Below are 16,481 nucleotides of genomic sequence, written 5' to 3'. Positions count from 1 at the left end.
ATTATAGTATTGCTGTTGATCTCGCCCTTTAAATCCATCAAAGTCTGTTTTATATATTTGGGTGCTCCTATATTAGGTGCATAGATATTTATAATAGTTATATCTTCCTGTTGGATTACTCCCTTTATCATTATATAGTGGCCTTCTTTATCTCTTACTATATCCTTTGTTTTAAAGTCCAATTTGTCTGATATAAGTATTGCTACCCCAGCTTTTTTTTTCATTTCCGTTTGCATGAAATGTTTTTTTCCATCCTTTTATCTTCAATCTATGTGTGTCTTTTGTTCTAAGGTGTGTCTCTTGTAGACAACATATGTATGGGTCCTGTTTTCTTATCCACGCAGCTACCCTATGTCTTTTGATTGGATCATTTAATCCATTTACATTTAAAGTTATTATTGATATGTAGTTGTTTATTGCCATTTTCTTCTTTAAAGGTGTATTCCTTTTTTTGCTATATTCTTTTCCAACTTTGATCTGTTTACAACAGGCCCCTTAACATTTCTTGCAGCATTGGTTTGGTTGTAATGAATTCCTTGAGTTGTTTTTTGTCTGGGAAGCTTTTTATTTCTCCTTTGATTTTAAATGATAGCCTTGCTGGATAAAGTAGTCTTGGTTGTAGGTTCTTGTTCTGCATTACTTTGAATATTTCTTGCCATTCCCTTCTGGCCTCAAGTGTTTCTGTTGAGAAGTCGGATGTCATCCTTATGGGGGCTCCTTTGTAGGTGATAACTTTTTTTTCTCTTGCAGCTTTTAATATTTTCTCTTTATCACTTAGCTTTGATATTTTAATTATGATGTGTCTTGGTGTAGGTTTCTTTGGGTTTCTCTTTAATGGAGTTCTCTGTGCTTCTTGGACTTGTGAGAGTTTCTCTTGCATTAATTTAGGGAAGTTTTCAGTTATGATATGATTGAACAAAGTCTCTATCCCTTGTTCTTTTTCTTCTTCTTCAGGAACCCCTATGATGCGGATGTTATTTCTCTTCATGTTGTCACAGAGCTCTCTAAGTGTTTCCTCTGACTTTTTGAGTCTCTTTTCTCTTTTCTTCTCTGCTTTCATGCCTTCATTCCAGTTGTCCTCCAACTCGCTGATTCGATCCTCAGCTGTATCCATCCTGTTTTTAATTCCTTCCATTGTGGTCTTCATTTCTGATATTGTATTTGTCATCTCTGACTGATTCTTTTTTAATATTTCAATATCTTTTTTTATACTTGCTATTTCTTTATTTAGGTTTTCAAACTGCCCCTCCATTGTTGTTCTAAGATCCCTAAGCATCCTTATAATCATTATTTTGAACTCCGCATCTGGAAGTTTGATTATTTCCATATCACTCAGCTCATCTCTCAAAGGTGTCTCTTGTGGTTTCATTTGGGTTGCACTCCTTTGTCTTCTCATAATGGTGTTTTATTTGTAGAGTTGGTTGAGTCTAGGCTTGGTGTTTCTGCCTCCAGTTTTCAGTTGTGTTATTTCTAGGTCTTCTTGGGTTGGTATCAGCTATTATTTGTAATCCACTTTCAGATTTGGGCAGCTTTGAAGTCTTGATTTGTTTGTTTTCTTAACAGGTGATAGTCTTGTTAACTGATCTCAGCAGGGGGCTTCCTTGAAACTGTAACCAGGAATGCTGTGGGTGTAACCTGAGACGCTGAAGGTCTCTTCCACCAACTAATCTCACTGGGGGCAGGGTTTTTTCTCAGCTTCAGTAGGGGGAGGTGTATCTCAGATCTCCATGGAGACCTGAGTTACTGCCCCTCCTCCCCACTTCTTGTTTTCAGCTGTGTCTTGTTGTGCTGATTGGAGCTGGATAGATGTCCGGAGATCTCTGATCCGGAAGCACTTCAGCTCTGTTTTGTGAAAGGTTCAGTCCCTCCCCCAGCTATGGCCGCCTCCAGCACAAATGAGTCAGCTTTTTTATTTCGTTCCTTGCATACCTTAGCCCCTCACAGTCTGTCCCTCTCCTTGTCCTTTCCACTTGGGAGATAAGCTGGTCTTTTCAACCCACCTTGCTCCCTGGTCGCCAGGTAAGTGGCTGTGAGCAGTAGTTTCTGCTCTTTTTCCTCTGTGAAATCCTCTCTGGGCTCTCAGCCTCACCCCCCCTTCCATTCCTGTAAACAGAGGAGATTCAGGCACTCCTTACCAGGATTATTGTGGCTTCCTCTTTGCTCCTTGGTTTTTGAGAGCTGTTCTTGCAGTTCAGTGTTGGTTTTTCATGCTGATTTTTCCTAAATTGATTTGTATTCCAGTTTGGTGTTGAGAGCTGGGCGTCTGGGCGTCTGCCTACTCCGCTGCCATCTTCTACATGTTCACCCCCACACTTTTGTCCATGTCTCTGAGTCTCATTTTTATGTCCCACCTATGTATAGAATCATAGAGTTCTTCGTTTTTTCTGATTTACTTATTTCACTCAGTATAATGTTATCAAGGTCCATCCATGTTATTGTAAATGATCCAATGTCATCATTTCTTATGGCTGAGTAGTATTCCATAGTATATATGTACCAAAGCTTTTTAATTCACTCTTCCACTGATGGACACTTGGGCTGTTTCCAGATCTTCGCTATTGTAAACAATGCTGCCATAAACATGGGGGTGCATTTCTTCTATTCAAACAGTGCAGCCAAGGCTCCACCAGAGCAAAGCCACCCTGGGTGCTAAGGATGGCCCCGTGACCTCTGCCTCAGGCACTAGAATGGCTCTGGTTGCAACAGAGCAACACCCCAGATGGGCAGTGCATTCCCCCCTGGTAGGCGTGCCGGGTGGTCCCGGTCGGGCGCATGCAGGAGTCTGTCTGACTGCCTCCCCATTTCCAACTTCAGAAAAATACAAAAAAAAAAAGAAAAAGAAAGAAAGAAAGAAAGAAAAGAAAAAAGAAAAAGAAAAAAAAGGGGCATTCCCTTGTGCTAAAGCTCCAGGGAGCATGGAGTGAGCTCCAGTATGTCCTATGAAACATGGAGCTCTATATTGACATACAAGTCTTTGAAGAAGGAGAAACTGCTGAAATAGTTCATCAGCATTTGTCCCTAAGACAGCAGTCTTTATAGTGGAAACATCATAAGTAAATATTTGCTGTCTGTATATAGATTAAAGGGGGAATATGGCAAATGCTGAAAAGCCATGATAATGGCATATAATTCTAGACTTTGAGCTGATTTTAAGTTGACAGTTTCAGTATAAAGTTGTCCATTGATTTGCAAGAGCGATTTGCCATTTAGTGGAAGTTTCCCAGAGCCATTGTTGTTGATCCTTTGAAAAAAGGAACAACAATAATTTTGAGGCTCAAAACCTATAAGCTATAAGGGTTGCCTGTGCCCCTTGATAATCCAGGAGGAAACAAGATCAAAATATGGAAGTGTATTCCATGGGCTATTAGATGGTTCAATGTGCCCAAGCTGTAGCTGCTCTTGTACCAATTGATAACTTTGGTCTTTCTTAATTCTTTTTTTCTAATTGTTTGAGGTATAAAGTTGCTTTCCTCTTTTTTTTTCTCTCCTAATCCTATTCTTTCTCCTCCTGTTCTTCTTCTCCTCATTTAGAAAAGTAGCTGTCCACCACCTTAAAGAAGCAGAGATTGGTCTGGGAGGAGCAAAGGACAGATTGCAGATGATGCGTTTATTACCTCACTTCTATGAATTGAATGTCTCTTCCCCAAATTCATATGTTGAAGCCCTAGTACCCAATGTGATGGCTTTTGGAGTGGGGATCTTTGAAAGATAATTACATTACCCTGAGAATATGTGAGCAAGTCCCCCAGTGATAGGATTAGTGCTCTGATAATAAGAAAAAGAAACCAGGGCTTTTCCACCCTTTCTGTGTCATTGAGGGATACAGCAATTAAACAGCAATCTGCAAACCAGGAGGCAGGTTCAACCAGACACCTAGTCTGCGATCAACCTGATCTTGGACTTCCCAGCCTACAGAAATGTGAGAAATGAATGTCATTGTTTGAGCTAACTACTAATAAGTCCTTTGTGGTAACACCACAAATGGACTGAGACAACCACCCACATATCTTGGATCTTAGTGTGCTCAGATCTTTTTCCTCCTATCAGACATTCACTTTTATGTTTTAGGGCTCTCTTCATGAAACAATAGAAAGTTATGCTTCATTTGGGCCACATAAGAAAATCATTCAACCAGTGATTCTTTTAATAAAGACTCCAGCTTCTTTATTCATCAGTAGGACAGTTCTAAAGTTTGTATTTTCCATTATTTCTGACAGTGTTCTCTCAGATTTAAGCTTCAGTTCCAAACTTGATACTGGCTTTATACACACCTTTGCCTACATCATTTTTTTCAATTCTCTGCCAATGTGATCTGCACATCCTAAATAACTATGCTTCCTTGAATCTTTTTCCTCAGAGAATGCAAACTATAGCTTTCATTTATTCTCACAGTTTTAATTTTCTTTTCCCTAAAATGGGAACATACTTATAAATCAACCCTGAACTTTTACTCAAGAATTAAAAATATGTACACAAAGCATTTCATGAATATTCAGAAAATTGTAGGCAATGAAGAACATGTAGGTTCTACATATAATTTACTCAAAACACCCAACAAGAGACAGTAGTCAGCAAGGTTGGTCTTGGAGGTCTCTTCAAAGCAGCCCAGATGCCTAGTCTCAGAAGTTGACAAACCTTGTTAGTTCATGATGCTCTCAAGGATATGACATCGATCTTCAACTCTTCTGTTCCTCTCAGAGCCAGAATCAAGCCTCAGCTCACTATATGCTCTGGCAGCAACATTACTTACGGACCAAAAGTGCTAGTCTTCTGTCTACCTCGATTGACTCCTAGGAGCACACAGGTTCTTCTCACATTCCTCAGATTCCTCTAGAATCACAAGTTCCCATGTCCCTCATTCCCTATTTACCTCAGGAAACACATGAAGTTATTTTGTTCCTTTAGATGGTTTAGAACAGGTGTCCCCAAACTATGGCCCAAAGGCCACATGTGGCCCCTGAGGCCATTTATCCAGCCCCTGCCGCACTTCTGGAAGGGGCACTTCTTTCATTGGTGGTCAGTGAGAGGAGCACTGTATGTGGTGGCCCTCCAATGGTCTGAGGGACAGTGAACTGGCCCCCAATGTAAAAAGCTTGGGGACCCCTGGTTTAGAAGATACGGATTGCTGAAAGTCATAAATGCCCATTGCATTGTGTGTCTCATTCCCTAACTTTGCTCTTAATTAATTTTCTTAAAAACATCTTGATTGGAAAAACAAATTGCCCCAAAGTGGAGTAATACAATATAAGATTCATTTTTTTTTTGCAAGAAATTACCTAATTCCTTGCTCTTTTGATAGCTACTAAGGAGAAGATGGTAATTTAGAATTTGATTTGCATCAGCTAAGGAACAAGTCCCTTTAAATGTGACTCTCATGAGAACTTAAGGATGCTAAAAATACTTGGACTCAGAGGAATTGCATGAGTGGCTGGAAACCCCCCGAGATAGGAAAAGCTCCCGGCACTCATGAGAGCTCCAAAGTTCTGTCCCTACTGCCCTTACCATGTAGCTTCAGGAACTGAGTTGTGAAACACAACTTGGGAGGAATGTATCTGTATTTGTGAGGGGTTATTCCTGCCATCATTAAAGTAGAAAATCAAATGCACATCGTACTAGATCTTAGTACTCGGTATGATTGCTCCTTGTGTGGACGTATAAATGTAGGTGACCTTGGGCAGGAACAGAAGACCCTGCCCTGGATCTGAGTCTATTTATTATTAGCTATGAGACATTACACAATGATTTTGTAATGTAGATAATAATTAGTGACAGGCTGTTTTGCAGATGTAGTTGGATACCGCAGATGGTATGCTATAGGTATATGAATTGTTATGTCAGGACTATTGTAAGGTAAAAGAAAGCACCACGTGGGAATCTTAAAATGTTATAGATTTTATTAAGCAGCATAAGTAAGATCCCTACATCTAGGGAGAAGTTACAGAGTGACCATGAAAAGAAGAAACAGGATAAAGAACTATGAGTATATTGAAAAGAAAATATGATTCTGAAGATACTGATCAATCACAGAGACCTATTGAAGTTATAAAGATAAATTTTTTAGAGGGAGGAGGAGATCCTGACTTCAGAGTTAAAGCCAAGATCGTGACTTCATATCAAGGATGCAGGAAGCTAGCTCATGATCCACAACACGGGAGAAAGAAAATGATGTGAAATTCTCTGCACTATATTGAACTAATTCACCAGCTTCTGAACAAGTCAATAAATAACACAACTTTTAGTAATAGTTAACTGGTTGTCATCAAATCCTAGGAAGTAAAATTGTTCACATGGCAAATCAGTTAACAGTGTTGCATCAAGGTGGTGGGTTTTTTGGAGAGACAATCAGCAGCAAGAAGGCTGGCAGCAGCTGGACACGCAGCAGGGGCGGCAGCAAGGCTGGCAGCAGCTGGACACGCAGCAGGGGCGGCAGCAGCAGCTGGGCCGGCAGCAGGTGGTTCTACAGCAGGTGGTCTGACAGCAGGGGCGGCAGCATGGCTGGCAGCAGCTGGACACGCAGCAGGGGCAGCAGCAAGGCTGGCAGCAGCTGGACACGCAGCAGGGGCGGCAGCATGGCTGGCAGCAGCTGGACACGCAGCAGGGGAGGCAGCAAGGCTGGCAGCAGCTGGACACGCAGCAGGGGCGGCAGCATGGCTGGCAGCAGCTGGACACACAGCAGGGGCGACAGCAGCAGCTGGGCCGGCAGCAGGTGGTTCTACAGCAGGTGGTCTGACAGCAGGGGCAGCAGCATGGCTGGCAGCAGCTGGACACACAGCAGGGGTGGCAGCAGGGGCGGCAGCAGCAGCTGGACACACAGCAGGGGCGGCAGCAGCAGCTGGACACACAGCAGGGGCGGCAGCAGCAGCTGGGCCGGCAGCAGGTGGTTCTACAGCAGGTGGTCTGACAGCAGATGGGACGGCAGCATGGCTGGCAGCAGCTGGACACGCAGCAGGGGCGGCAGCAGCAGGTTGGCTGACAGCAAGGGGAGCAGCACATGGTGTCAGGTGTGGAGGGTGGACTTCTGCTGAGAGGTGAGTTTTCCAGAATCTGATGGTTCCTTCTCTTCTGGAGCTTTTATACGTGGGGCCCGAAATGTTGGCACCAATGGCCAAGGTTTTCCTTATTCTTGTTTACATTGTTTTCATTGTCATTTGGGGAAATGTTAGGAGGAAGTTGTACCCTAAATGTTATGAATTTTTTTGAAAATAAGTGCTTAATTGACTTCTTAATTGAAAATAACTCATAGAAAGTCTTTTTAGAGAAAAAGAGAAATGGTTACATTATCAGCATGTTCCTGCTTCAGTCAATTCTGCTCCTGTGATCTAGATAGTTCCTCCTGGTCTGGGCAGCTCAGAGCAGTTGGTGATTTTATGCCTAACCTGTTTACTACCAGAGTCATTTTGGTCTCTGACTGCACATTATTTTTTTTCTTTTCCTTTTTTAGTGAAGTAATTAGATTATGTGAGATAACACCTGAAGTATCTTAGAGTACTGACAGGGTCAAAAATTTTGTGGTTTGGTCCTGGACAGGTGACTCAGTGGGTGAAACGTCATCTAGGTGCACTGAGGTCATGGGTTTGATCCCCAGTTAGGGCATGTACGAGAAGCAATCAATGAGTACACAAGTAAATGGAACAACTAAGTGGAACAATGAGTTGATACTTCTATCTCTCTCCCTCTCTCCCTTCCTATACTTCATTCCCTTTCTCTCTCTCCTTCTCAATCAATGGAGTTGTTGTTTTTTTAAATTTGTAGTTTAACTTTTTTTTCAAGTGCCCAAATTTGTAATTTCCAGCTTGGTAAATTGTTACTAGTGTTCAACTTGATACATTATCTCAAAGTGAACACACTCATGTCACTATTACCAGGTTAAGAAATAGAATTTAACCGCATCCCCTTCAAATTATAGCACGTACATGTCTCCCTTGGTGGCTCTTGTCTAGGACTCAGAAGGGCACTGGGTTGTGTGCCCGTGGAGCTGGGGGATGGGGGCGTGCTTGCCCAGTCCTGTAGGCTCTGCCAACTCCACCCACAATGGGAGACTCTTTTGATTTGTTCTCTCGGGGCCCAGTGGCTCTACCCTGATGACCTTGCTCCTGCAGTGGGTCAGGCTGGCACTCAACTTGAACGTGCAGTGTACTTCTCCTGGAGGAGCTAAGGTTGGAGACTGCGGCAGACTGAGTGGCACGGCTCTGGGGTAGCGGCCATTTTTCCCTACATTGAGTGCCTGAGTGGGCTGCCACTAAGCGGGAGACCCACAAGCCCCATCCTCCCAACATCAGTCATCCCTCCCTTCTTAGCTCACACCTTGTAGAAGGGTTATGGTCAGCCTGGGCCCACTCAAGTCTTTCTTTGGAAGGCTCTGGACGAAGACCGGAGGGTGTGCAGAGTAGCCAACAGATAGAGTTGGACCTCAGGGAACCTGGACACTTTATTGATTTATCTCCAGCTTAGAGCTAGAGAGAGCTAGCCCTTGTACACAGCTTGGCCCCTGCCACGCACACCCAGACCCAGTAGACGCAGCTCCAAACAGTGAATAATAGCATGGTATCACCAGACAGCCCAAGTCCAGTTACAGACAACCTCTGACATTGACCTACACTGGAAGCCTGTCCAAGGGGACCCAGAACCAACACAACCATTCGTGGGCTTCAGACCACAACAGAGCTCAACCCAACTAGGCATTTAAGTGGCACACCGAAGGAGGGATTCTGGCAGGCACTGGACTCAGCTGAAACAACTCTGCCTGGGGCACAGCCCCTGCACAGTGACTCATACACAGTGACCAAGGTCTATCCTATAATCAACCAACCTGAGAGGTAACTCCAGCCATGTATGGGCTAACAGCATTCAAGACCTCGCTACAACAGGAGGGTGCACAGAACCCACATGAAAGACATTTTGGAGCACCTAATTCAGGTAATCTGGAAGACTGTATCACGGAGCCCCACAAGACATTTACATTGTAAAGCCATCACCACAGGTTTGGGAGCCATAGCAAGTGGACCTAATACACAGAGACAAACACACAAAAACAATTGAGACAAAGAAATAGGCCCCAAATGAAAGAACAAAAGAAATCTCCAGAAAAAAAAAGAATTAAATGAAATGGAAACTACCAAGATACCAGATGCAGAGTTTAAAACAGTGGTTGTAAGGACGTTCAAGGACCATAGGGGGAAATGGTTGATCTCAGTTAGAACTTAAACAAAGAGGGAATAAGCTTTAAAAAGGACATAGAAACCATAAAAAAAATCAGTCAGAAATGAAAAATGCAATATCTGAAAGGATGAGTGCACTAGAAGGAATCAATAGTAGGTTAGATGAAGCAGAGGTGTGAATCGGCAAGTTACAGGACAAGATAACAGAGCAGAGCAACAAAGAGAGAAAGGAATTTTTTTAAAAAACTAGGGAAGTCTAAAGGGACACCTGGGACAAAATCAAGTGTAACAACATCTGCAACATAGCATAGAAGGACAAGAGAGAGAGCCAGGAATCCAGAAACTGTTTGAACAAATAATGGCTAGAAATGTCCCTAACCTGGGCCCTGGCCGGTTGGCTTAGCGGTAGAGCGTCGGCCTAGTGTGTGGAGGACCCGGGTTCGATTCCTGGCCAGGGCACATAGGAGAAGCGCCCATTTGCTTCTCCACCCCTCCGCCGCGCCTTCCTCTCTGTCTCTCTCTTCCTCTCCCACACCCAAGGCTCCATTGGAGCAAAGATGGCCCGGGCGCTGGGGATGGCTCTGTGGCCTCTGCCCCAGGCGCTAGAGTGGCTCTGGTCGCAATATGGCGACGCCCAGGATGGTCGCAACATAGCGACGCCCAGGATGGGCAGAGCATCGCCCCCTGGTGGGCAGAGCGTCGCCCCTGGTGGGCATGCCGGGTGGATCCTGGTCGGGCACATGCAGGAGTGTGTCCGACTGTCTCTCCCTGTTTCCAGCTTCAGAAAAGAAAATGCAAAAAAAAAAAAAAAAGAAATGTCTCTAACCTGGTGAAGGAAAACAACACACAGGTTCAGAAAGCACAGAGAGTCCCAAACATGGTGAATCCAAAGAAGCCCATGCAACACATCATAAATAAAATGGCAAAGGTTAAAGATAAAGAGAGAATCTTAAGAGCAGCAAGGAAAAGACAGTTACCTAGTAGGGAGCTCCCATAAAGCTTCAGCTGATTTTTCAACAGAAACATTTCAGGCCAAAGGGACTGACGTGAAATACAGGGAGTCCTCAGGTTATGACAGTCTTGACATATGATGTTCGAGTTTATGATGCTCACTCCCACAAAAACTTTAAAAAATTGAGATGTGAGTGTTTCAGCTTACGCTGTTAGCATCGTACTTAAGGACTATGTGAGTGAACCAGTTTGGTTGTGTGCTGTGGAAGAATATGCATTGTGAGTCCCACTTCAATGGCCCCCAGAGAGTCTCCACCACTTAGCAGGCACTGGACAACTATGAGTTGATGTAGCTCATCCTGTCCCCCTTCTCAGGTGCACCGATACTTACACAAGGGAGCATGAACAGGGACAGAGGCTTTGTGTGGACCAACAGCAAGGGCTTCCCCTCCCTGTAGCTTTCTCTGCTGTATGTGCTGTTGTCCTAAGCAGAGAATGGTGTTGAATTCTTCTTGATAATATCAATCATGAAAACAAACTCCCATACACAGCCAATGTTCTACATTGTACCACTTCTATTCAATATATTGAAAAGATAGCAGTTCTTCCTTTATACGATTGCATGTTTGTTCTTCCCTGTCTGCAGTACTATCCACCAGCTTACAGTATTATTGTTTAGGATCCTGAATTATACCATTTTGACCAAGGAACCACTTTATGAGGAACAAGGTCAACAATAGGCACATAACGATGGATCCACTTGTCCTATGGATCTAGTTGTCTTACCACACAGCACAGGACAGAGAAACGCTTGCCTGATGATAAATGAGAATGATGTTTAAAGTGTGCAGCAAAGACACCAATATAAGAGTAACAACCTGTGGAATTGGTGTATTGTCTTCTGAATGTGGTGTATATTTTGATCCAATAACCATTATTTGCTTGACTTATATGTATTACTATATGTTCATAAAAGTTAGTATACATGGGTTCAGAAGCAATGGGTGGAATTAAGGTGACCCTCTCACTATAACCCCCTGCAACATACTCGGGAATCTGGCTTCCTATCCCGTCATGCCTTTAGGCTCTTCTGGATTGGTAGTTTTACTCCTATGAAAGGCATTGTTTTGTCAGGGGACAAAATCTAATTTTACAACCATCATCTGTTCAGTTTGGACTCATCGTATCAGTAGAGAAGCAGGCAGAGAAAGCAGTTACTATTTAGTGAGTAATATTATCATGAAGAGGTGGAGAACAAGGAAAAGCACATCTGGAATGTGGGAATTTACTGGAGTGTCCATGGTGTGCTCATGCCCGGGGACAACCTTAACTGAGCAGTGACAGCACTGCAGCTTGATGAGGGTACAGTGACCCAAGGCTGGACCTCTACATCTCTGATATGTAAATGTAGGTGACTTCCAGCAGGAACAGAAGACCCTGTCCTGAATCTGAGTCTGTAACTTATTAGCTTGTGACAATACACCATGATTTCTTTTTCTGAAATTGGATATAAAAATTGTGGAGCTGTTATGATGCTCAGAATGAATGATGCATATAGTATGTAATATGCATTTAAATCCTTATTACAGGAATACTGTACTGTAAACCAAACACAATAGGGGTGAATTATGGTATAGACTTTATTATGAAACACATAAAGAAGAGTGCTGCATCTAGTAAGACAATAATACAAAGTGATTCTGAAAAAAGAAAGCCTTATACAAAGTATCATGAGTACACTGTAAGATAATAAGATTATGAAGATTATTATTCAGGTACGGAAACCTATTAAGTTATGAAACGTTGTTTGACAAAGTTATTTAGAGGGAGCCATTGATCCTGACCTCCAAGTCAAGGCCAAGACCATAACTGCACATCGAGGATGTGCAAAGCTGAAACCAGACCCACGTGCACGGGAGAATGAGAATCCAGGGTAGTTGTCTGCACTCCATCAACCTGATTCTTTAAACAAGCTGATGATGATCCACAGAAATTATGGATCCCCGTGCTGGTTGTCAACAAAGTCTAGAAGGTTAATTTGTTTCCATAATGGCAAGTCAGTTAGCAGAAGTAGTGTGTGCAGACAGACGGTGGTTCTGGGCCAGGTGATCAGCAGCAGCAGGACTGGCCACAGCCGCATCCGCAGCCATAGGCTATGCACCCAGGCACGCAGCAGCAGGTGGGGTAGTAGCAGGTTCTGCAGACGTGCACAGGAGTACAGCACACTGGCTGGCAGCAGGGAGTTCCACAGCAACAGGGGCGGCAGCAAGGCTGGCAGCAGCTGCCACAGCTGGACCCACAGCAGCAAGGCTGGCAGCAGCAGGACCCACAGCAGGTAGGCTGGCAGCAGGTGGTTCTGCAGCAGGTGGTCCTGCAAGAAGTTGACTGGCAGCAAGGGGAGCAGCACATGGTGTCAGGTGTGGAGGGTGGACTCCTGTTCAGAGGTGAGTTTCTCAGATTCTATTGTTACCTTCTGTCCTGAGGCTTTTATACTCTGGACCCCCAGTGTAGGGACCAATAAGCAGGACTTTCCTTGTTTACATTGTTTCGGTGATCACTAGGGAATTATTAAGGAGGAAGTTGTTCCCTTTGTGTTTTGAGGCTTCTGTAAAAACTGTTTGATCTTTTCCTTAGTTGGAAATCCTACTTAAGGACCTTTTTCAGAAATGAGACTGTCAAGAATCAGCCCCAGAAATATTTCTGGTCATGTGTCCTTCCTAAGTCATGTGATACTTCTCGCTGGATTTGGGGAGGGTCAAAACAGTTGTTTGTTCTCAGTTTTGTATCTTGGTCCATATTTAGATTGGGAAGTCCCTGAGAGGTTCAGGAGTTGATGAGTTCTTTGTTGACTAAAGAGCTACTTGAGTCTAACTCTGAGCTCCCAGAAAGTTGGATTCAAGGCTAACACATACCTGCCTGTCACCTCCTGCTAGAAACGTGTTTCCCAGTTCTATTAGAGACATTTGGAAAGGGAATGGTTGGCACTTTGTTTGTCATATGCAAACTATCACCAAAACAGGAGAATCAAGGCAGAAGCAGTCTGCTGGGTTTCAGAGCCTCAATCTATTCATGTCCCTCTCTGTTTTCTAGCTACAGCAGTATCCCAGGTGAGACATCCCAACTTATACATATTTTCTTTGGGAAATTGAGGCAAATAAGATGATAGCCAATGTAAATTTGAATATGTAAATTTATACTTTTCAACAAACGTGGAAAATTGTCACCTATAAGTTTTTAAATATGTCACTTCCTCTCTCTTCTAGGGACATACATAAGAGTGAAATTGCTATGTCATAGAAAAAGCAAATAGTCAACAAAACAGTACGAATAGAACAGTGTTTCAACATTGCAAACTACCAGCATTGCTTTCTGCTTTTTCTGATATTATAAGCCTCCTGAATTCTACTTATTAATACGTTAGCTTGTTTTTCTATTGAGGTATACTTGACATATAAAATTATATTGGTTTCAGGTGTGGAACATAATGATTTGATATCTGCAAAATGATCAGCACAGTCTAACCATCTTTCAGTATTCATAGGTACCATTTTTCTTTTGATAAAAAATTTTCAGATCAACTTCCTTAGCAACTTTCAAATATGTGATACAGTATTATTAACTATAGTCATGCTATACATTACATTCTTATGACAAATTTATTTCATAACTGGGAGTTCTATCTTTAGACCTTCTTTACCCACTTTGCCCACCCTGTACAACCCACCACTAGCTACCACCAATATGTTCTCTGTACCTATAAGCTCAGTTGTTTTTTAGATTCCACATGTAAGACAGACCATATTATATTTGTCCTTCTCTGTCTGACTTCTTACTTTCCATAAAGCCCTCCAGATCCACGCTGTCATAGATGAAAAGATCTATTTCTTTTTTAAGGCTGAGTAATATTCTGGTGTATGCCTAATTGCTATGGCTAGGAATTCTAATACTCTATAGATTAAAAGTGGTTATCTTGTTCTTGATTTTAGAGGAAAAGTTTCTATTTTTTACCATTAAAAATGATGTTAGCTCTGTGCTTCTTATATATGGCCTTTATTATGTTGAGGCATGTTATCTTTAGATTCATTTTTTTTAGTCTATTTAGCATAAATGGATGTTGAATTTTGTCAGTGGTTTTTCTGCATCTCTTTAGATTTCATATTATTTTTATCCTCCATTTTGTAAATGTTATGTATTACACTGACTGATTTGGAGGTGTTGAACCATCCTTGCCCCTCAGTTGATCATGTTATGATCCTTTTAATGTATCGATGAATTCTGTTAGTCAATATTTTGTTGAGAATTTTGCATCTAAGTTCATCAGAGATATTGGCTTCTAATTTTCTTTTATTGCAGTGTCTTGTTTAGCTTTGATATCAGGGGAACACTGGCCTCATAAAAATGGTTTGAGTTTTTCTATTCTATTTTTTTTGGAAGAGTTTTAGGAAAGTTGTTATCAATTATTCTTTAAATGCTTGGTAGAATTCACAAGTGAAGCAGTCTGCTCCTGTGGATTGGGTTGTTTTTATTACAATTCATTCATCTTACTAGTAATTGATCTTTCCTGATGTTCTATTTTTTTTTACCTATTAATGTTAATCCAGATAGGTTATGTGTCCATTTGTCCATTTCTTCTGGCCTGTCCAATTTGTTATCATATAATTGTTCTTCATAGTCTCTTATGATCTTCTGTATTCTGTTGTATCAGTTGTAAAGTCTGCTCTTTCATTTTGGATTTTAATTATTGGAGGTTTCTCTCTTTTATCTTTTTAGTCTTACTAAATGTTTGTCAATGTAGTTTATCTCTTTTAAAATCTCTTAGTTGTATTGATCTCTTCTATTATCTTTTTTAGTCTCTATTTCATTTATTTCCACTCTAATCCTTTTTATCTCCTTCCTTCTATAACTTTGGGTTTTATTTGTTCTTCTTTTTTTTAGTTCCTTGAGGGATAAAGTTAAGTTGTTCATTTGAGTTTCTTGTTTCTTGATTAGACAAATATTGTGATGAACTCCCCTTTCAGAACTGCCGCTGCTGACTACCATAAATTTTGATATGTTGTATTTTCATTTTCATTTGTCTCAGGTATTTTTTTATTTCTCATTTGATTTCTACCTTGACCTTTTCATCTCTACATATTTTTGAATTTTCTAGTTTTCCTCTTGTGATTGATTTCTAGTTTCATGCCACTGTTATAACTAAAGATGCTTGATATGATTTCACTCTGCCCCACTGATCATTCCAAACTTGCTGCTCATCACAAAATTATACCCACTTTACTTCTTGTAATTAAAGTGCTGCCGCCACCTGGGCTCTGCTACTCAAGGATATTATCATCCCCATTAGTCCTAGGGAGTACAGTTCTGTAACAATATTTTCTACCTCTAGAGTTCTGGCTTTAGAGACTCGATGCTACTATATTTCTCCATGAGACTGCTGACCTCCTTACCTGTTTGTTCCTTATTACCTTAGTATATACTGTACCTCCTGAACCTAGTTAGGTATTCTGGCCTTATGACTAAATTTATTCTAACATACTAACCTCTCTAATACTTTTTAAAATTAAATTTATTGGAGTAACTTTGATTAATAAGATTATATATGTTTCAAATGTACATTTCTATGATGCATGATGTGTATATTGCATTGTGTGCCCACCACCCAAAGTCAAGTCATCTTCCATCGTCTGTTTGGCCCCCTTTACCCTTCACTACCCCCCCCTTTCCCTCTAGTAACCAACATGCTGTTGTCTGTGTCTATGGCTTTCAGTTTTATATTCCACATATGAGTGAAACCATACGTTTCTTAGTTTTTTCCAACTGATTTATTTCATTTTGCATAATGGTTTCACGGTCTATTCATGTTGTCACAGACAGCACTATTTCATCTTTTCTTATGGCTGAGTGGTATTCCATGGTATATACATACCACATCTTCTTTATCCAACCATCTATCGAAAGATGTTTTGATTTCCATGTCTTGGCCACCATGAGTAATGCTGCAATGAACATAGGGGTGTATATATCTTTGAAAATTAATGTTTTCAAATAGGTACCCATAAGAGGGATTGCCAGGTCATACGGTAACTATTCTTAATTTTTGAGGCACCTCCTTACTGTTTTTCTAGTGGCTGTACCATTTTACATTCCCACCAGCGGTGTGAGGGCTCCTTTCTTCCCACAACCTCTCTGATACTTGTTATTACTTGTCTTGCTGATAGTAGCCATGGTACTCTTGATCTTCTCCTCCTCATCTCCGTGTGTGTGGTACTAGATGAGATCAAGTCATAAAAACTCCCTGGAATGAAGGTCCATGGTAGACAAATAAACCCTTGCTTGCCTTTACCTATAATAAGCCTCATTGTGCATTGTATTTTG

At 41.7% G+C, this 16,481-nt stretch overlaps 1 protein-coding gene across 1 annotated transcript; it reads right to left on the bottom strand.

Annotated features, from left to right (window-relative positions):
- Positions 1 to 6,342: 6,342 nt before the first annotated feature.
- Positions 6,343 to 16,331, bottom strand: LOC136322670 (keratin-associated protein 9-1-like). Its single transcript, XM_066254572.1, has 4 exons — positions 16,257 to 16,331; positions 12,199 to 12,480; positions 8,078 to 8,239; positions 6,343 to 6,969 (listed from the first exon to the last, which is right to left on the bottom strand). Exons 1-4 carry the CDS (start codon positions 16,329 to 16,331, stop codon positions 6,343 to 6,345), a joined length of 1,146 nt encoding a protein of 381 aa, XP_066110669.1.
- Positions 16,332 to 16,481: the final 150 nt, after the last annotated feature.

Source organism: Saccopteryx bilineata, chromosome 2 (assembly GCF_036850765.1).
Source record: "Saccopteryx bilineata isolate mSacBil1 chromosome 2, mSacBil1_pri_phased_curated, whole genome shotgun sequence".
NCBI lineage: Eukaryota > Metazoa > Chordata > Mammalia > Chiroptera > Emballonuridae > Saccopteryx > Saccopteryx bilineata.
This window is presented reverse-complemented; position numbering and strand designations above follow the sequence as displayed.

What these genes read in the sequence shown, in the direction of transcription:
- LOC136322670 (XM_066254572.1), bottom strand. Translation starts at nt 16,331, where the DNA reads ATGGCTACTATCAGCAAGACAAGTAATAACAAGTATCAGAGAGGTTGT. An exon ending in AAGGAGCCCTCACACCGCTG is followed by an intron (nt 12,481 to 16,256) that starts GTGGGAATGTAA and finishes AACTTCTTGCAG; the next exon opens with GACCACCTGCTGCAGAACCA. An exon ending in GCAGGAGCAAGGTCATCAGG is followed by an intron (nt 6,970 to 8,077) that starts GTAGAGCCACTG and finishes CCTTGCTGTCAG; the next exon opens with CCAACCTGCTGCTGCCGCCC.